The sequence below is a fragment of the Carlito syrichta genome, unplaced genomic scaffold (assembly GCF_000164805.1).
Source record: "Carlito syrichta isolate Samal-C Ts95f unplaced genomic scaffold, Tarsius_syrichta-2.0.1 Scaffold303304, whole genome shotgun sequence".
NCBI lineage: Eukaryota > Metazoa > Chordata > Mammalia > Primates > Tarsiidae > Carlito > Carlito syrichta.
In genome coordinates, this window is record NW_007247400.1 from 616,899 (window position 1) to 638,346 (window position 21,448).

The 21,448-nt window shown below is 37.1% G+C and overlaps 1 protein-coding gene across 1 annotated transcript in view; it reads right to left on the reverse strand.

Annotated features, from left to right (window-relative positions):
- The window catches only part of TRDN (triadin), a 133,523-nt gene that overhangs the window by 67,787 nt on the left and 44,288 nt on the right, over positions 1 to 21,448 (reverse strand). Inside the window, exon 2 of the mRNA XM_021712477.1 lies at positions 5,656 to 5,865. Coding sequence (XP_021568152.1) covers positions 5,656 to 5,865 — 210 coding nt within the window. The remainder of the gene's footprint in view (positions 1 to 5,655; positions 5,866 to 21,448) is intronic.

The following is a 21,448-nucleotide window of genomic DNA, read 5'->3' on the forward strand; positions in this document are numbered from 1 at the left end:
TAGCTCCCGCCTTCCTCCCTGTGCTCTCTCCCCACTTCCCTCTTCTGGAGCCTGTCCCACTGTCATGGGTGGTGGTGTGGACCAGGGGCCAGGGGCTGAGGGGCAACTGATCTCTGCTGCCTCCTCCTGGGAGTCCCCCGAGAATGGTTGACGATCTTGCATGCTGGGGGCTTCGATCTCAGGGCAGTGATGGGTTGCAGCCGCCTCCAGAGGGGAGCCCTGGGTGCTGATCCCGAGTCTCCCCTTAGACAGACTTTCACTCACCCAGTTGCACTCACCCACTCACGTAGACTGTCTTTACAGACACTCGCCCTTGCAGAGACTTTGACGCTCCCACTGGTTCCATCACCGTCTTGTCTTTCCGGTTTTTTCTTTATTTTTTTTCTCGTTACATGAAAGGGTGAAAGACTTTTCTTAGAGTTTGGGAATCATTGTATTGTAGAACTCTTTGCTTCCTTAAGGCACTCATAAACAGACTGAAGTTATGTAACGAAATGCATCCTATCTGGTGCAGTAGTCAAAAAGACCAATAGACCTGGGACACTGACCAGAAAATGCAATATTTGAGATAAGACTTGAATCAGTGTAAGGAGGAGAAAAAACAGCAACCATTCTTGAAAACTCAATGTACACGAGAACTGATAGCGTCTAAAAGGTTGCATTGAGTCTCTCATTCTTCCATGCCTGCTAAAATATAATAACATGCCTTCCTATGTATACAGACACACACATGCATCTCTAGACACAGATACACAATTAAATGTTAAATGTGTACTTTCTGACTGACTCTGGGCCTTCTCTAAATAATCTTACTCTGCTGAACTCATAGCCTGACAAACAGTGCACCTGCTTTACTGGGCTAAGAGCCAAGGATAAGGGGGGAAAATATCAGGGAAATTAATTTCCAAGAGCAGTAGATAAATGGCACACCTCATTAGAAAATCTATTTAAAAGGCACATCAGGATATGTCTGCAAGACTTTCATAAGAAATTGATGCTTCCTACCATGTTCTTGCCGGCTCTCTTCTTAGATAACTGATCTTACTTCCTGGTAATAAGATTCAGATTCAAGCTACATTTAATGAGTGCTTCCTATGGGCCAGGCACGTATATCTTACATAAATCATCTTATTTAATTCATACAAAATTGGTTTGAAATGAGCATATTTTGTGGAATGCTTACAAAAATTATCAAATGTGCTTTGAGACACCCTGGTACAACCACATAATAATGTTTTCCTCTTATGGATGATGATGGTATAAATTATGGTCCTTGTTCTCAAGCAAGAAAAGCTGAAAGTTACTACAACGTGTTCCTGTACATTCCGACCTAGAGGAAAAGCAGTTTACATCCATGGATGTTTTCATTTATAGAAATTTCTTTATAAATTCTGTTTGCATTTCTTATTGTTTAGAAAGAAAGTTGTCTCTTCATAAATAAGGCAAAGGAAGTCTAAAGGGATTTAAACTAAATCCCATAAATTCTGGTCCTGAAAGAGATACAAATGATGAGGACACCTCTCCGATTTCTGGAAGGGCTTTCTGGCTGAGTCTGCAGAAGCTTGGGGACATGACCTCCAGAAGCACTTGGGATCCCCTAGCCTCAATTACTAAGAAAGTGACATTGCTTGGTCTGCCCTTGGGGTTTCTGAAAACATTCATCTTCCAGGAAAGACTAAAGGTGGTGTGGATAATGAGGTGACCACACACCTTGGCTTGTGCCTTTTGCCCTGAGGTAATTATTAATTGCTCTTCATTTACTCACAGATATCCTGTTTCAGATGTGGAATTATGTATTCATCCTATAAGGAGATTTTGTACACTGTCAACCCACTGAGCTTGAATTACATTTCCCCAAATTCCCGTACATGTACACTTCCGGGTAACTGTTGGGCACAAGTGAAATTTGTGCGAGCTTTGGAAGTAATAGAAAACTATTGTTTATTCTTTGTAGGCAGGTGTAGGACAGGTGCGTTTCAGCTTTCGCACATGTTGGCAGATAAACTGGCTGCCCTCGAGGGGTGGCACCAGTCACTGCCTCTCCTGGGGTTCCCGCTGGACGGGCTTCCTCGGCATCTCCAAATCCTGGCCAGGGGTGTGTGTGCAGTTCCATGGTGGAGGGCACCAATTTTTCCTGCAGCTCACCCACGTGGTCGTAATAGGAGATGGGTGAGTGTTCCAGTTTGTCCTTGTCAGTTCCAGTTTGTCCCTAGTGTCTCCTATTCTGACCATCTGCCCGTCCCAATTTCCACCCTGTTGACTTGCTGTTCAGTGCCAGACACATTGCACCAGCTTTACATAGACAACTTAGTCAACTGCCATGAATTCATAAGCCGTATAACAAGTCCCTATTCTATATCATTCAGAATGGTTTGACTACTCTGATCAAAAACAGCTATACCACAGTATTGTTTACACTTTATATTTAGTAAGAAATGAAGGGTAAGTGAAAACTCTTCTCCAGCCTATTGGGTGCCCTAAAATTTGTCTTATTTGATAACAAGAACCAAAGTCACAAACTTTGCAGAAAAGAAAGCAAGGTGCTATCCCCATTTCACAGACAAGGAAATAGAAGTTAACTTGTAGGTTATAGAGCTGAAGAGTAAACCCAAGGCTTTTGAATGAAGCATGAAAAAGTCAATGCTGCATGTGACCCACAAGTAGACTATATATTGGGCAATCAGATCAAATTCTGAAAATAAAGAATGATGCCGGTTGCCCGGAGGAAAATCGTCATTTTCAATCCAGTACAGTACATGCTTGCGAAAACAGATTTCCATTTCCCTATGAATAATCTTTTAATGGCTTCGCAGAGCTAACCTACTCTTCTAAAGCGCCAGAGAGTAATTTAAGACTTAGGAGAGCTGTCCTGACTCTCTGGTCGTCAGAATCATTTCTAGCAAGCTTTCTTCTATCACTAGCCTTGCGTTTCGAACATTAACAATTTCATATTTCAAAGACTGTTATCTAGTGCAAAAGACTCATCATGATACTAATGTTAACCCCAAGTAAAAGTTTGAATTGTAGCAATTACAATTAACATTAAAAACATGAGTATCATTTACATTTTGAACTTGTTCTTGAGCAATAATTTATTTAAATTTTAGATCCAAACATGATCATAAAATATAGTTCATTCATTTTTACAATAGATTTAAGAATTGCCTGTAAATTTAGTATTTGTGAAGTTAATAATTATGTAAGTGTGCTACAAAAATTCCTTTCAAAGAAATTTGTTCTTGTTTTACAAAATGCAGAGCTACCTATAATTAGGTTTTTAGATTAGATTACTTAAATATAAAGCATACTTATAATCCACAGTAGAGCTTTCATTGGGCAACTATAATTACGTTCTATGGACAATGCCTATGTTATTAGCATTTCACCAAATAGAGAAATACTGCAGTCAATATAGGCTCAAGAAAAATGAAATATCCTAGAGTAGTGCAACCAAGTGTTGTCAACTTAAAACTCTAGGTCATTACTTTATATTGTAAGTATTTCAACTGTATGCTTTTTAAAAGGTCAACATTACACAGTATGCCAAAAGTCTTGCCTATTTAGAGCAGACATTTATGACTCTGAAAAAAATGCCCTTTTTCTTTGGCTGACAATTATGGGACTCCTCACCTGTTAGACGATGCCCACTTTAGTGCAGCTACCAGTGACACAGCTGGCATGGTCATCTCAAACACACCTCCATGCTAATAAACCCAAATATTAGAGTTCTGTTTTCATGATACTTATATGATATTTCTGGCATCTGTGGCATAGTCATTGCCTGACACCTTTAATAAACACTGGATAAGAAATTGTTTCATAACGAGAAACAGGAGATCCTCAAATAGAGAGAATGCAATTTACAATATTTATAGTATCTGGGTCCTATTGATTCTACTACAACTGGAGAAAGAAAAATAAGAAAAAAAGAGAGTACATATAAAAGAGCACATTAAAAGGTTAATGAAATGTTTTCGCTTGTGGTAAAAAGTGATAAGCATAAATTCATTTATCTAGTCATTTAATATTTACTGAGCACTTCACTGATTCCTTTCCTCAAGGAACTCACAGTCAATAGAGGGTGGCAGATGTAAAAATAGATAAATATAATTTAAAAAATTAAAAAGTCTTTGAACAAAGAAGTGAACAATGTAATCACTTCTCGGCCTTTTGGCTAAAAGTAAGTGAAGAAATGGACAATGTATTCAAAGTCTGAATCGTCCATCATGAAAACCTATCTTTTCTAACTTGTATTATTCATTTTTTACTCCAAAGCCATAAGGACAGTGAAAACTCAAGATGTAGCATCTCATTATATATAATTCTTGGAAAATCCTTTGAATAGTCTTTATTTTAAGGAAATCAAAATAGGATAGTTTGGTGGGAGGAGCAAAGTATACGTCTGGATAATCCAGGAGGCTTGGGGCTAGATGACAGAAAGACTTAAAAACACAATTTTTCTATTTGTCCAAAAGTTTCTTTTTAAAATCTGGTTTTATACTGCCAAGTGTAAGCCTTACAAATTATTCTTTATTACTGCTTAATCAAGTACCAGTTCCCAAACTAAATCTCCACTCAAGCTTTTTAATCATTATAGTTATGAAACAGCAACATCCAACCTTTATATAGCTCTTACAAATAAGGATATCCCACTTCTCAAAAGAAGATATATGGGCAGCCAACAGACACATGATTCATCACCAGAGAAATACAAATCAAAACTACGTTGAGATACCACCTAACCCCAGTAAGAATGGCCATCATTAATAAAACAACAACAGATGCTGGCGAGGATGTGGAGAAAAAGGAACACTTCTACACTGCTGGTGGGAATACAAACTAGTGCAACCTCTGTGGAAAACAGTGTGGCAATTTCTAAAAGAACTAGAAATTGACCTTCTATATGACCCAGCAGTCGCCCTACTAGGAATATACCCAGAGGAACTCAAAGCATTTTCCAAAAAGTTACCTGCACATGCATGTTTATTGCAGCACTATTCACAATTAAAAAAAAAAAAAAAAAGCATGGAACCAACCGTGCTGCCCATTGAAATTGGACTGGATTAAAAAAAATGCGGTAAATATACACAATGGAATATGATGCAGTCATAAAGAAAGACAAACATAAGGACTTCGCAGCAACTTGGATGGATTTAGAGTCGATCATACTCAGTGATCTATCACGGAAACAAAGAACAGAGTACCATATGCTCTCACTGATAAGTGGACACTGAACATTTGCCATAATACTATAAGAAAGGCATTGGCGATAGGGAGATAATGCCAGGGTTGGGGTAGGGATACAACATTAATAAGGGTTCCTGATCTCAAACCAGGCAAAGTGGGGACCAAAGGGAGGCCAAAACTTTACCTGTACCATGTCCTCTTGTATATCTAACCTTGAATTGTACCCCACATCTTTAAAATAAAATATTTTTTAAAAGTAAAAAAAAAAAAAAAAAAAGAAAAAGAAATCAGTGAGTCCAATAGACAAAGAAAGAAGGAAAAGGGGAAGAAAGAAATAGGTTTCAATGACCCTCAGTATGTTCATGGGGTGCTTTATTTCTCACACAAAGGTAGAGTGGAAAGAAACAAAGCCAGAACCAGGAAGAATTTTTTTTTTTTAATTTAAAAACCAAATTTTATGGATCTCACCTGAAAAGTTTTTGTAATCCACTAAATCAAACATAACAACGGCAACAGCTGACCACGTGATGATCAGGGCTACCACCAGAAGCCAGGCTGCAGGAGAGCTGAAAGTCGTCACTATGTCTTCCGTGACTGTCCTCTTCAGCACTTTTCCAGGGGACTTGGGCACAGATCCATTTTTGCTGTCTATCACTGTTGTGGTTGTGGATGCATTTCCTGAGCAAACATTGAAAGGAAAATAAAATTTAGAAATTCAAATAAAATACTGATGACCCTCCAGAATGGAATGTATGAGTTTTCAAAGCTGTTTGTAGCATTTTCCATGACAGGACACAATCCTTGAGTGGCAGGACAGTACCTCCGTGCCCACGACCACTTAATCTCTTTCTCGGCAATTACCCTTCACCCTGAAGCCCATGTGCCCATATAATCAGCATCTCTTATCTCCCAGGAGAATTATGTGTGGAAATCTTATTATATCCAGTAACACTTTTGTTCCTGATTTTAGGATTTTATATGTTCTTCAGAGAAAATTCACAAAATGTAAAAATAAAATTACTTTTTATCTCATCGTGCAAAAATAACCACTGTTAACATTTGTTCTGTTTGCACCTAATATTTTCTACGTATGCATAAATCTATATATGTGATTTATGTGTTTTTGACACGTCATCATCACATTGTCCTTTATACTTTTTACTAGGCAATATATAATACTATGCCCTCTTGCCATTATGTATTTCTTAAAATACCACTTAAGTGGCCGCATGCCTTGGCATTTTATGGCAGTGCATAATTTCAGCAAAAAGCTTTCTACCTTGGGACATGGCAGACATTTTTTCAGCATATATTAATTCCTCTAGGAGAAATTCCTAAATATAGAATTGCTGAGACAAATAACACAATCACTTTTATACCTTTGGAGAATATATGTACGTGTTTGAAAGTTAATGTATTTTGGAAATTCTATATGCCGGTAGTCTTGTTTCTTCATCTTTGACAATACGAGACGATATTATTATTGATGTTTAATATATTTGCAATCACATAAAAGGATATTGGAATTTTGTTTGCAATGCTTTGATTACTAGAGATGACCTTTTTATGTGTTTATTTTTCCTTTGCAGTTTTTTCTTGTGGCTTTCTTTCTCTAACTTTGTATAAACCTCCTTTTGGTGGTTTATAAAATCACACACACACACACACACACACACACACACACACACTAATAACTCTTTATCTAAACTTTATGTTGCAATTTTTTCCATCGGCAGATTGTCTTTTCCTTTTTATAAACATTTTAAAATTTTGCAACTCTCATTTTTCTTTTAGAAGTTGCTACTGTTGTGTGGTGAGAAAGCCCCCCGACGGAGAGTAAATACAGCTGACTATCTTGGCTGCCCTTGACTCACAATAACTTAGAGATCACTTGAAACAACGATTTCATGTCACATTTAAGTACACTTGAAGATCAGTCAGAAAATTAAAGTGACTTTCATAGCATTTTCAATCCCAAATTACCCAAATGTGAAGTAAATAATTGAATATTAAGAGAGAAAAGTTTTTACCAATCCAAATATTTTTGCCAGAAGCAGAGTTAAACAGTATCTTCATATGTATTTAATATGGACCACATTTTGTCTATATTAAGAATTACATATCAGGAAAGAAAAAAATCGATTAATCATATTCAAATATAAATGATTAAATTGTTTCCATTTTACTATCTAACTCAAGATTGCAACATTTTTGTGTGTTGGATCCAAAAGGAAACCTCAATTCAAATTTGATTAACATTTTTCACAAAGTAAACTCTACCTAATCGGAAAAAGTAGTTGCAGTTACTCTTAGGATAAGCTAAATAATAATTGGAAGACTTTAGTCTTTTAAAACTGAAGGCAGTGATTTGTGCTCCTTGAAGACTGAGTGGAATCAAAGTGCTCCTGTCCTTAGCCTGGCATGGTGGCGTGCATCTGTAGTTCCAGCAGCTTGGAAGGCTGAGGAGGAAGGATCGCCTAAGCCCAGCAGGTCAAGGCTGCAGTTGGCCGTGTGCCACTGCATTCCAGCCTTGGCAACGAGAGTGAGACTCCAACTCAAAAAATAAAAAATACAGGGCACCCATCCTTCTGTCAGTGTCCTGCTCTGCGTTCACAATTCCTCCTTGCAATTATGTCTAGCTTTGCATCAAAACAGTCAAGCAAAAAAAGTTATCCCATGGGAGTTATAGACAGGAGATTGAGATTAACTCCCAGCACCCCCTTGCATGACCTAAAAGCCTGGAAAGTCACTCTTGCACCACACTTCTGAGTAGGAAGCATCGACATCGCATGAAAGAGATTGGTACGTTTCATTCTATGACTTCCTTTGTATTCTATCTGATCGATTAATTTGTTTCTTGTAATGCAAGAAAAGAGGAATATGCACTAGAATTTGTTCACATAAGTAGAAGATGTTTTGCCCCATCAGCAAAATGAAGAGAGATGAGCTATAGCAGATAAAGTTATTTTATTGTAGTATAAAGATTATCAGTAAGACTGGATTCTGTCAACAAGAAAAATAAAGCTTGAATTCTTCAACTAGATATAGACACAGGGTGCTTATAGTATAAATCCAGCTCATAAGACAATTTTTAGGTATTTGGGGAAGAAATAAAAGTCCTGCATGCAAAATTAAGTACTCTACTTAAGAAAGTCTTACTCTTTTTGCTTATTTTGCCACAAAATGGTACTATCCCTCTATTTACAAAAATAAGCTAAATAAGATTCAGTGACTACTCAGAAAAAAATAAATCAAATACATTCAAGAGAGAACATAATAATTAGTAATAATCAAACATAACTGGGACAACTATTTTTTAGATACATATGATAAATCTAGGTATTTATATTCAAAAGATTAAAAATCTGATAAGAAACATCAATGTTAAAATCATTTAATTAAGATTTTAAAATGATGTCAGGTAGAAATAAACAATAGTGGCAACAAATCTCCTTTCTTTTCTGAAAAAAACTGTGGGACTACACATCCCAAGTTCATGAACTCATTTTGATGAAGATAATAGCAAGGTGGAAAAATACCTCTAAAAAACAGATTTCACAGAGTGTACTTGAGGTGGTGCTCAACGAAGGAAAAATTAGACTGAATTTATATTGTATCCTCTCATTGATTTTTGTGCCAAATTTCCATCATGCCTAATGGTAGTTCTGAAAATGGATAAAGGATAGAAGTGCTATGAAATTCGATTTAAGACCCAAGTGGGACTACAAGTGAATCAAACCTTTGAAATAAGGATTTGCAGGAGAGTAAACGAATTATGAGTGTTTTGGAGTGGTCTGAAAGTTGATGCTGTAATCTCCAGTTTCTTAACCTCTGGTAGACTTCCTACTAGCACTGAGATATAGAACATGTGAGTTGCTTCTGCACTTCAGATTTACTTCAGCGAGTAGCATATCAGAGTATATTTGTAGATACCTGCTTGGTATCTTGGTATCTTGAGTAAGTTTGCCGAGTTTTGATACTAATTAGCTGAATCCTGGTCACATTTTTAAAAGGTAGGCAATTCAAAAAGAAGCATTACTTTTTAGATATATTTTTTCCTTCCTTTGAGCCACAAAATGAGAAACTACATAAATTCAGAAAGTAATGCAAGTTCTGAGTTAAAATATGGCATTTTATGTTTTTTTAAACAACGGACATAGCATGAATTCCAAATCTTTATCCACGTTATGATTCTGCCAACACAATTGTGGTCCATTTTTAAGTAGATGAAAATGATAAAGTTAATACTAAATTATGTTTCTTATTGTCCTTTCTAAAATATTCCTATCCTCAAAATTTCCACATAAGAATTAAGACTCAAAGGTGATGAAAATATATTCTGAATATCCAACGTGAAACCACAAGCAATTTAAAAGCAATCTGAAGGTCATTCTGCTTAAAGAAAATTATGTGTTGCCCTTGTTACAAAACACACTAGGTTGTACCTTTCAATTTCCATTCAAATTTACTGCGGGAGCCACACGGAGCCAAGAGGAATAAAATTGAGAAGGAATAAATTGCCTTCTATGACAGCTGGTCAAGATAAATGCAAAGAACAGAGTGTGTAATCTGAGATTATTTAATGTTTGAGAAGCACTTTAAGGATGACAAGAGCTAGTTATTGATAGGGCGGAAAAAATGAGAGGTAAATATTACTGAGCAATTTGACATGGGCCATGCTTCTTGAAAGTCGGCATCTCAGAACTGAAGCAGAGCAGCTAGGATATGTGACAGCACTTTCCACGCCTACTTCCTATTCCTTTTGATCTCCTATAAATTAGTTCGATCAGCAGACCGGCAGAATTAGATTTCAAAAATAAGAATCTCACTGAATGTCCATGTGACTCTTCCCTCTCCAGCAAAAGGAAGGGCTGCTTATGGAATGTTTCCAAAGATGGACTTCAGACTCTGGTTATGCACAGGAGAATAAATCACACGCCTCCTGACAGCAGTCACTTAACCTCATCATGCCTTATTGATCAGATGAAGATCAAGTGCACTGCCAAGAGCACTTGCTCATGATTATTCCTATGGGACACAGACAATACACTCTCTATCGGGATGCTCAAGAAAGACACCTATATTCTAGAATGGTATAAATAAAATATCACATTCTCATTGCGTGAAAGCATTCATTATGAATTTTGCATTCCTTTTACCGGACAATGTGGTTGTGTAGTCCTTTTACACTATACCTCTCCTTCAAGAATTAGAGAACAAAGAAGACAGAGGCAGTATGTAGTCATGATGACATTGTAAAATTTATGCTCCCGAACTCAAATCATTCTACAAAAAGATACCTGCACACGCATATTTATTGCAGCTGTATTCACAATAGCATAGACATGGAACGAGCCATGTTGTCCATCAAAGCAGGACTGGATAAAAAAATGTGGTACATATACACAATGGAATATTGCTCAGCCATCAAGAAGAACACACATATGGACGTCACAGCAACTTGAATGGATTTAGATTTAATCGTACTCAGTGATCTATCACAGAAACAAAGAACAGAGCACCGTATGTTCTCACTCATAAGTGGACCTTGAACAATTATGATACTATAAGAAAGGGATTGGCAGTAGTGGGAAACTGTTAGGGGAGGGGGTGGGATTGGTAGTTAAGGGGAACTGCTAGGGGAGGGAGGGACATACCTCATCAACAAGGGACCTGCGTAATCAATGTTTGTATGCCTAACCCTGAATTGTTCCCCACATCTTTATCATAAAAAAAGGGGGAAAAATGCTCTCTGCAAATTACATTAAGATCATAATTCCCTGTAAATGAAAAGGGTCATATAAGAGTGACCACTGTGTTATGTTTTGTGTTCCCAAAAACATGCATTGAAAATACATTTTGGCAAATAAAGTGGAAAAAAAGTGAGAAATCCTGCTTCTAACAAACACTTTTGCCAATTCTAGTGTTTGCAAAAAGTCTATGCATCAAAATGTCTGTGTGTGTGTGTGTGTGTGTGTGTGTGTGTGTGTGTGTGTGTGTATGATACATATATATATAAAGCTTTGAAGAGTAAATCATTTTTATACAAGTGTGTACAAACTGAATGGAAATCGATTTTGAGAGGCAAGATAAACCATGACAATTCACAAAAATGATCTTTATAAAAATAATCATGTATATATTTGAGTCAGGGTGTCACTTTGCTACCCAGGCTGGAATGCAGTGCAGATTACACTCACCGCAGTCTCAACCTCCCAGGCTTAGGTGATCCTTCTGTCTTAGCCTCCCGAATAGATGGGACTACAGGCACATGCCACCACTTCTGGGTAATTCTTTGAAATTTTTTGTAGAGATGAGGTCTTGCAGTGTTACCTAGTCTGACCTCAAAATCCTGAGCTCAAGCAGTCCTCCTGCCTCGGCCTCCCAAAGTGCTGGGATTACAGGCATGAGCTACCAGGCCTGACCAAAAAAGTCATATATATTTTAATTGATATACATAATATTGATAAAACATAAGAAATAATGCAGAGTAATGTTTAGGAGAATAAATAACTAGGCACTTAAGGTAAGCTAATAGCAAGTAACTATTCACTCCTTTTCAGGGATGAAAATTGCTTTCGTCTCAAACTAGAAACTGGTCCCTTGCCAATTCCAATGAAAGCCCTAAATTGCCACCTTTTCTCTCCAGTTTCTGGGATGTGATCATTACAATGCAATTTCAGAGAACCTTTTGGCCACTTTATCTGCCTGCTGAGGTTGAGATATAGATGCCATTAAAAAAAATCACCTAACACATTTTCCTACCCATCAGTCTCCATTCTTCCATTAAATGAATTTATTTTTCCAGTGGTGCAACTAGAATTGAGCCAGCCCTTAACCCCCAGTCATAAGGAATGGACCTTTAAGCCAAGCTCGACCACTCAGAACACTCCCTCTCGCCAGTAATTGTGAAGGGATGGGTCAGTCAGGGTCCTCTACATTTTTGCGTGGAACAATTAGAAGATATTCTCTTTCTGCTGGGATTGCCAAGCTGGTAAGATGTGAGTGGCGTCTGCAGGGCCTCTAGTTTACACCTGAAGAGTCAGTGGCAAGGTGGGGAGACCCTGTGTCCAGATCACACTGTGTGGCTCATGGAGTCAGCTGTGCTTACAGTCAGGTGTTTTCCTGGACTTTCCAGTTCTCGGAGGATATAGAAACTACTTTGATTTGCTTGTGTTCGTATTACCAGCAATCCTGAGCTCTGATGGATGCTCTTGCCCGATAGGGAGGTAAATAATTTTTTTCCTTCATCTGGTTGTATCATGAGTAGTGTGATCAGTCAGAATCATCTGAATGCCCCGTATCTTTAAAAAAAATTTTTTTCATTTTGAAAGAAAAAAATCTCTCGGATCTCACTCTTGCTTCTTGAGTTGCTGAGCTGTCATGGCCCTGAGTGCAAAGAAGTCTTTTGTGGTTTGCAAGGTCAGTTTCTGTTATTGAAGTGCTCCTTCTAAGAAGAGTTTTCTTGTACTTTCAGCGAGCAGACAGGCAGAATCCTTCTCCCCGGAAAGTAGTGTCTCACCGCTATGGTCTGAATGTTTACGTCTCTTCAAAACATAAGCTGAAGTCCTCAAACCAAAGTGTTGGTATTAGGAAGCGGGGGGGTTTTGGAAGGTGAATTAGGCCAGGTGGGTGGAGCTCTTATGAATGGCATTAGTGCCCTAATAAAAGAGGTCTGGGAGAGACCTCCAGCCCTTCCACCAGTGTGAGAAGACAGCTATCTGTGAGGAAGCAGGCTCTCACCAGAAGTCTCACCTTGGACTTCCCAGTCACCAGGACTGTCTGAAATAAATTTCTGTTTATAAGCCACCTCCCTAGCAGCCTGAATGAGTGACGACTCTTGCTGTGTGTGATTTGCTCCCACAAAAGCCTTTTTCACTAACCCTTACTGCAGAGTAGTAGATGTTCCCTTCCTGTTTTAACTCCTGTAAGCTCAGTTTCCCCTGCCTTTTGAACTTTTCATTTTCAACTAAGCAGTTACTTGTCATTCAAAATCCTAGTTTTTCTACAAATAGCAAACTGAATTTAAAGGTGGGAAGTAATGATGCATGCATAATTATGTGAAAGTAAATAAAATGTAAGATTTGTTGGAAGCCCCCAAAACACTCCCAGCTTTGAGTGAGATATGTCTGTGCTCCAAGTCACATTTGGTTACAATTTCTGTTCTCAGATTAGAGATGAACTTATTAACTCATCTGCTTGTTTTTCTTGTTCTGTACAATGGCCAGGGAGAATTAAACAATATCGGAGACAAAAACTTCTTGCCTTCTAATGGTTCTTGTTATAGATTAACTTCCCCTCTGTTGTCCTGCTTTGCTCAGAGCAGAAGACAGAAAACTCATGATTTTTACACCTTCTATAAAAAATAATAATAAAAAATAAAATGTTTATGTGCCCTTCTCCAAAAGAAACACTGACCCTAACTAATCAAATTGCTGAACTATACAGCCAAACTTGTACTCTGTCTCTGTCTATATAAATGAAACTTTAACTTCTCTACTTTGGAAGGCTGACAGCATTCCTTCGGATTGGTGTTTCCGGGGTGGTCCATCCTCACACTTTGTGCTTGAATAAACCCTTTTAAAATTGAATTCTGAACATTTTGATTCTTTTAGGTTGACAACTAGACTTCATTTTTAAGTTAAATTAATTTTTTTTTTCAGAGACAATGTCTCTCTATATTGCCTAGGTTGGTCTAAACTCCTGCACTCAAGTGATCCTCCCACCTCAGCCTCCCGAATACCTGAGACTGCAAGTGCACACAACTGATTTTATTTTTGTAAAGCAAAACTGATGGAATCTCTAATAACTTACAGGTAAAGCCCATTGTGTTTTACCAATCTAAAGTGGCCAAAATTTTCTGAGTTTCTATTTTTCAAAAAGTCTCATTAAAATTCCATATTAAAATCTAACTCCTCTTTCAAGATTTATCTCAAATATCAACGCCATAATGATATTTCCTTAATATTTTGACTTGAACTTTATTGCTCTTACCTATAATTCTAAAAGATTTGTTGATAAATACAATAGCATGAATAAAATTATTCTGTTATGGATTTTTGTTCAACAAAGTACTAGGTGGAAAGCAGTTATCTATCCTTTCATGGCACTTAGCACAGCATTTTTAGACAGTAAGTCCTCCAAAATAGTTATTAAAAATGGAAAACATTATAGATGTTGCTAAAGAGAATCAACTAAAAGAGTATCATGTAAGTAACTTCAATACCTCTGCATCTAGAAGGGTATGGGGCACATAGTGGCTTCAAGTAAGAGAAATAAGTAAACAAAGATCATATATTTTGATGACATGAGAAAATGTTGAGATGACAGATATGTCACTGATAGAAGTAAAAACATCCACTCAGGCACAGCTTGTAAGAACTGGGACGTTTACCTGGTCAAAATAAGGATACAGCAGAGGAAGAAAGACTAGTGGTGTAGCAAAAACAAGGTCATTGACTGGAAAAATCTTGTATTTACTAAATAATGCCAGTCATTAAGCAGAGGCACTCTTTTCTAATGAGGCAATTAGAACCAGCAGATCAGATGTTATTAAGATTTTTAGCTAACCAAGAGACAACAGCTGGGAGAGGTTTCTAAAACCATATTGGAGAAAGTAAATGTGTAGATGAATAAAAATGCTGATGATCACTTTACAAATATGTGATGATTCATTGTCTTCGTCTGCAGGAGGCACCATAACAAAATGCCATGAACTGGGTAGCTTAAACAGGAAATATTTTATTTCTCATTCTCTAAAGGCTGTGAATCTGAGATCTGAGCCGGGTACCAGAGTGGCTGGGTATTGGTGAGGGCTCTCTTCCTGGTTGGCAGATGGCCACCTTCTCTCTGTGATCTCACATGGCAGAGAGTGAGCAATATCACCAGTGTCTCTTTTTATAAGAGCACTAAGTTTATCATGAGGGACCCACCTTCATGACTTCATCCTAATTACCTCCCAAAGTTGCTCTTTTCCAAATACCAAAGCATTGAGGTTTTGGACTTCAACATACAAACTTAATGGGGAGACGTCATGGACACAAATCAGTCAATAGCATGCGTCTTTCTCTCTGAAAATTTTTTAAATGCTTTATAGACTACTCATATATTCAAGCTTATTAAGTATAGCTATGTTAATAGAACTATTATTTTCATGTTAAAGTAACAAAAGCCATGGCCAGAGTTCTTTACTAGCACCATATGTCCAAGTAGACGAAATCAAAACATCAGACCAAGAATGGGAAACCATTTTTCATCTTGTTCTTAAACCCTGACGCAATGATGAGAAAGTAGAAGCTATGTTTTTAGAGAAACTTTAGGTAAAATTAACTTTACCGACTTTGTCTTTTCAGAAACAGACTTCCTGTTGCCAGGTATCAGAAGTATCTCATAGTGGCATTCAAACTTTCCTAGAATAAAGGGAATTTACAAGGCCTAAGACATGCATTGGGCAAGGATTGTAAAAGTCATGAAAATTGTAATTACAAAATTTATGACCGCTCAGAGGTGGAGCAGGTGGGGATTCAATCTTCCAGTAATTTGGGCACTATTTACAGGGAAGCCAAGGATCCCCCGAAGCTACCCACTGGGAATGCCTAGGAAATAAGGGGAGGTGCACCCTTCATTAGCTCTGAGGATTGTCATTCGGGAAGGTGCAGGAGAATTAGAATCCTTGTCACACCCTTCTCTAGGGCCTATGATAATGTGGGTGGACATTAGTGGGTCTCCGTGTCACAGGTTCTCCAAGACTTCCATAGGTGGTCGATCAGGAAGTCACAGCAGTCATGTCTACCTGATTGCAACATCTCCAAGGAAAAGGATTTAAGCCAGGGTTTGGGGGGGCTATGCTCCCTCACTCACCTAGAGTGTAGGCTCACTTCCTGTCTGCTTGGGGTGAAACTTTCTTAAATAAATCGTATCTTCTCTCACCTCTTTGTGTGTTGCAATTCTTTGCATTTACTCGGATTTCCGGGTTCCCAGAGCAGCGCCTTCCGCACGCCGGTTCTGGTGGTGCTGTGCCTCCCTGCGCTTTTCTTCCCTCTCCATCCATCTCACCCTCATCCTATCTAGACCCTAACAAGCGGCACTACATGTATATGTAGCGGCATAGTTTATGGGTGAAAATTAATCAACAGGACCCATGAGAGGACCCTTCTATGACACTGAGTTTGACAGGTTCGATCAGGCTCATTTTAGGAAAGTAATTCATCTTCATGAACCCAGGAAGTCGCATGGAGAAGACAATTTCAGGGTTTGCCCAACTATGTGAGTTAGAAGTTTGGGGGTGAGATTGATAGAAAAATCTTCCGAATTCTAAGGATTCAGTTTCATGGAACTAGGAGTAGGGCCCTGGCTCTTAGCAAATATTACTTGAATAGGATAAACATAAGATCCGTGAACTATATTTTGCTCTTTTGAGAAATCAATTTTCTAGTATTTTATGTTTGGGTTGACACATTTTGTTCCTGGGCCAAATCTGCACAAATGAAATGCTTTACCTAGCCCCAGCGGTCCTCCTACTAAATTGTACCATTGTCACTGAATTGCAGATCCACTGAAACAGAAAAGCCTTGAGTAATGACATGCGATTTCAATTTGGGAGAAAAACACTTAACGGAGTGCTTTGGAATCATTAGCTTTCCCTGACTTGTTGATTCTAATGTGCATTTTTTGCTTTCTCTTTCCTAAAGACATTTTCATGGAAATCAAACTCTTCCTTAAGAATTAATCATCGGCAGCTTTACCCCACGTGGAGTCATAATCGCACCATTGTGGTGTCACAATAGCTTCCATTTGATGACCTGCAAGAGAGGATGACTGTCCCCTCCTCTGAAAGCACACAACATAGCTGTACTCTTCATGTAAATGTTTTTGGTAGGACGTCGTAGGAAGCTTCTGCTTAAAATTAAACGCATACAAAACGACGGATTCCTCACATCGCCATCAGCTGCTTTCAGGAAATTCAGGGAAATGAAAGAACTAAGACATCAATATTTTTCAAATTTTACTTCTCTGAGTCAGTGTTTAGGCAAATGTCATGAAGCAGCCTGTTTTACTTTTTAAATATTCAAATATGAACAAAAGTAGACCTGTGTTTTCTACGTATAAGGAAGTTTCCATCCATTTGGGGGAAAGCAGTAATAACTGAATAATTTAATATTTTTCAGGTGGGCATGTATATGAAAAAGGATATTTTAGATTATATAACTAGTAAGCAGTGGCATGATCAATTTTACTGAGTACACCAGGAGCTTTTGTAATAAAAAATTATAATGAAGTACATCTGTTTTCATACATCTTTTATTATCAGTGATATACATTTAATTTTCAGTAATATAAATGGATACTTTCTATAGTGACTCCAGAATTGATGTTATTGCCATAATTGTAACTAAAAAATGGAATACTTTTGTCTTTAATAAAGTAAAGGATGTAAGAATTTTGAGAGGAAAATTAATGCTTAAAACTGGACATCATCATATTTGATAGTATGATTTGTTGTTTTACTTGAACCCAAATCTTCATTAAGCTATTTGAAAGGTTTATACCAGATCAAAATAGTCTAGCCCTAAGCTTTGTCTTTCTGGATTGAATCGACATAGCTCATGAGGGAAAGACTCATATCTCATGAAGAAAATGCAGCTTGAAAATTTACAGAAAGATTTCCTTTTCTTAAATCATTTACTCTACAGAAGGAAATAAAAAAGCAGCTTCCTCTGTCATTCAAAGGACTTCTTGCTGTGCTTGAAGCTCCTTTATGTATTTCAGAAAAGAACATTAAGGTGTTCGTGCCCGTCTTTCAAAAAAAGGCAAGCAATTAGGTAGACACAAATAATACTTTGGCAACACCTTTTTTTCTAAAAAGCCCACAGAGTTTTAGAACAGACTGATAAAACAACACACATCTAGAGAGTGGGATAAATATTCTACTCTGCTTTGGTATGAAAAGAAACTGGAAAAAGAGGAGTTAAAGAAATCCTGTTCTCTGAAGTCTACTCATTATCAGAGTTTTCAAATTATTGGGTGTTGCTTATTCTTCAACATTTTTTGTCTGTCCAAGTAGACCTAGAATCGGTCTTAAATTTTTTGTGAGGAAGAAATGCCGCTCCTTGGCAACTAATAAAAGGCTTTTTCTCTGGGCAATGGTAGCACTGATAGAAAATGATTTTCAAAGCAAAGATATAAACAAAGTAATGGATGATTGAAATTTTTTCTCTTTGACTTCTTCATACCACTTAACATTTCAGTTTTTACTAGGCAGAAGCAGAATGGGGGTCATTTATAGAGTATTTCCAAGATAAAATTATATCCACGCCATCTCAAAGAGTAAATATGTAAGAGGAAAATTAGGCCCTTGTCCTCCAAGAACCAGCTTAGTGTTTACTGTCAGGTGGACTCAACTTTGTATTATTGCTAGTGACAGGGAGGGAAATCGCTTTTCTCAGGATCCCTTCAGCAGGGTTCTGGGCATTGGGGCTGTCAGTGTTACATGGAACAGTGAAATTCCTATTAGATGATTTCCAATAGCCTATCTGAATAGGATTTTACCGGGAAAAACAATGACCAACTCTATATTTCTAACATTTAGATCGCTCAGAGCAGTGATTTCTACAGAGTGTGCATTTTCAAAAGCTTTATTTGACTAAGCTTATTCAAGCATTACAACTGCATTAGTGTCATCAAGCAATAGCTGGTTCAGTAAAATAAAATAAGCTTTATAAAATTGTGGTCCGCTTATAGCTTGTGTTTTTAGAAACCACTAGGCAGACTTCTTTTGAGTAACATAGACCTAGGGTCACGTTCTGCAAAATGTTTGCCTGCCAATGTCTGTTTCTGTCTTAGAAGATAAGAGAAATGGGAAATAGTTTAGGGGTCATCTTTTCTTACATTAAAAAAAAAACCACTTTCCAACACACTAAATATTCAAATTTGAACAGTAAACTCATTGGTTCACTATTAGAGGTTTTTTAAAGATAATATCAGTCTTTTCCCATATCTTACTTCTGATTAAATGTGCCTCCTTTTAAAAGACTCCACAGATCATGAAAAGAGCCATATAATTTTTTAAAAAGTTTTGCTAAGTCAATTTTTATCAGGAAATCATAGCAGTTAACACCCCAGTTCCAAAATTTATCATAATTATGTCATTCTAGGCTTATACAGTATCTCTGCACTAGAAAAACCAAAATCTATCACTTAAGCCTGGTTTTCCAGATGTATATATGCCTTCCTGAGAAATGTTCAGTCATTTCAGAAGCCACAGTCCCACAGAAAGAGCACTTGGGTAATAAATCCTGCTTAAAACCGTGAGTGGGTAAAAGTTGATTTGTCATTTGGTGAAAAGTTAAATACTACATTAGTGTGCTAGGACTGCCATAACAAAGAATAATAAACTAGGCCACTTACACAACACAAACTGATTGCCTCACAGATACAAAGGCAGTTCGGAAGTCAAAGGGTAGGGTTCCTTCTGAAGCCAGTGAGGGAAGAATCTGTTTAAGCTTCTCTCTTTGTACTGTAGGTGGCTGGCTTCATGGAGTGCAGTGGCATGCTCTCATGGCTAACACAACCTTGACCTATTGGGCTCAGGTGATCCTTCCGCCTCAGCTTTCCAAGTTGCTGGAACTACAAGCACATGCCACCACTGACTTCATGTTAACATGATGTTATTGCTGTATGCTTGTCTGTCTCTAGATTTTCTTTTTTTCATAAGGACAACAGTTAAAGACACTGTAAAGACACTGTCACCAATATGGTCACATTCTGAAGTCCCAGAGATTAGAACTTCAAAATATGAATTCAAGAAGCTACGATTCAACCCATGACAAATATCATATGATCTATTTACCACAGCACAAAATAATCCTCTAAAAGATTAGGCTGAATTTATTCAATGGCATTGCTATTAGAGTTGTGTAAAGTAAAACCTTGAATTAATTAAATTGTAGAAAAAGACTTGTGGTTCCTTTTCAAATTCCAAAGCTAAAAACTGAAAGTGCTCAAGGGATGACTTTTGGTCATATTGAGATTGGTTGCATTAACAAATAAATGTATGTATAAAAGCACATATTTTAAAATATGTATGAACATGTACACACACATGCACACATACAAACAAAATAGGTTAATGAGGCACGTGCCTTCAAAATATTTTAGTGAAATGACAGAATATCAGTATTCAAAGCAACTGCAATTGGATCAGGTATTGAATGCAACTACTCATTCAAATTGTTTATTCTTTCAATAAATTGAAATATTAGACCTTTTAAACAGATATTTAGCATTCAAATAATTCTACTTTATGTCCTATGAATTTATAAACTGTAATGTAAATAAAAACCACATCGTTTACATTATTGCCTGAGGAATCAATATTTATGGATGTTATACTTTCAGAGAAAGTTTTACTGTAGATTGTAGCCTTTGTATGATTTAATTACATCATGTCAATTGAAAAATTGATTACTAAATTAAAATATTTACAATAATGTTTCTCCAAGAGAAATCCTCATTTTTCTCACTGATCCCAGAGAAAGAAAAATGTTCTCTAATGATTAAGTAATGCCTAAAGAATGAATGTTATGAAACAGAATAAAATTTTGGCGATAATATTTGTAATCTACTCCTAAGAGAATTTGCTCAACAAAACCCACTGCCTTAAACACCCATGACACAGGAACCATTTTAGGGTCAATTTTATTTGTATAAAATATCAAAAAAATAGATTTTTATATACTTTAGGGCAATTTAGGTAATGTGACTTTAATATTTAAAAAACCAACGTTACTAAATTTATCAATAAATCCTGAAAAATTCTAAGTTGCAAAATGATCAGATCTCATTCTCTAGCAAAAAAGTCTAAAACCTGGTTCCATCCCAGAATATGCTTCTGTGATATGGAAATGTTAAGTTACACTGTCTGTGAGAATCACATTTCCTGATGCATTTTTAAATTCCTGGAATCCACAGTCACATTGAAACGCCTATCCTAGCAAACTTAGCAAAATTTCCTGGTGTCCTGTAAATTATTTCTCCAGGAATTTAAACCGAGAATAAACTATGAAATCTAAGTCTTCTTTATGTAAAGCAGAACATTTACATAAAGGAACTTATTAATTTATTCCATTGTTCCTTTGTACTTTTCATAGATCTTGGGGATAATAGTCTTTTTTAAAGCTCATTATTCTATCTGTGCCCCTTGCGGAACAGGATTTTATTCTTTCTTCTGTGACACATTCGGTAGCCACATCCTCCCCAGAGT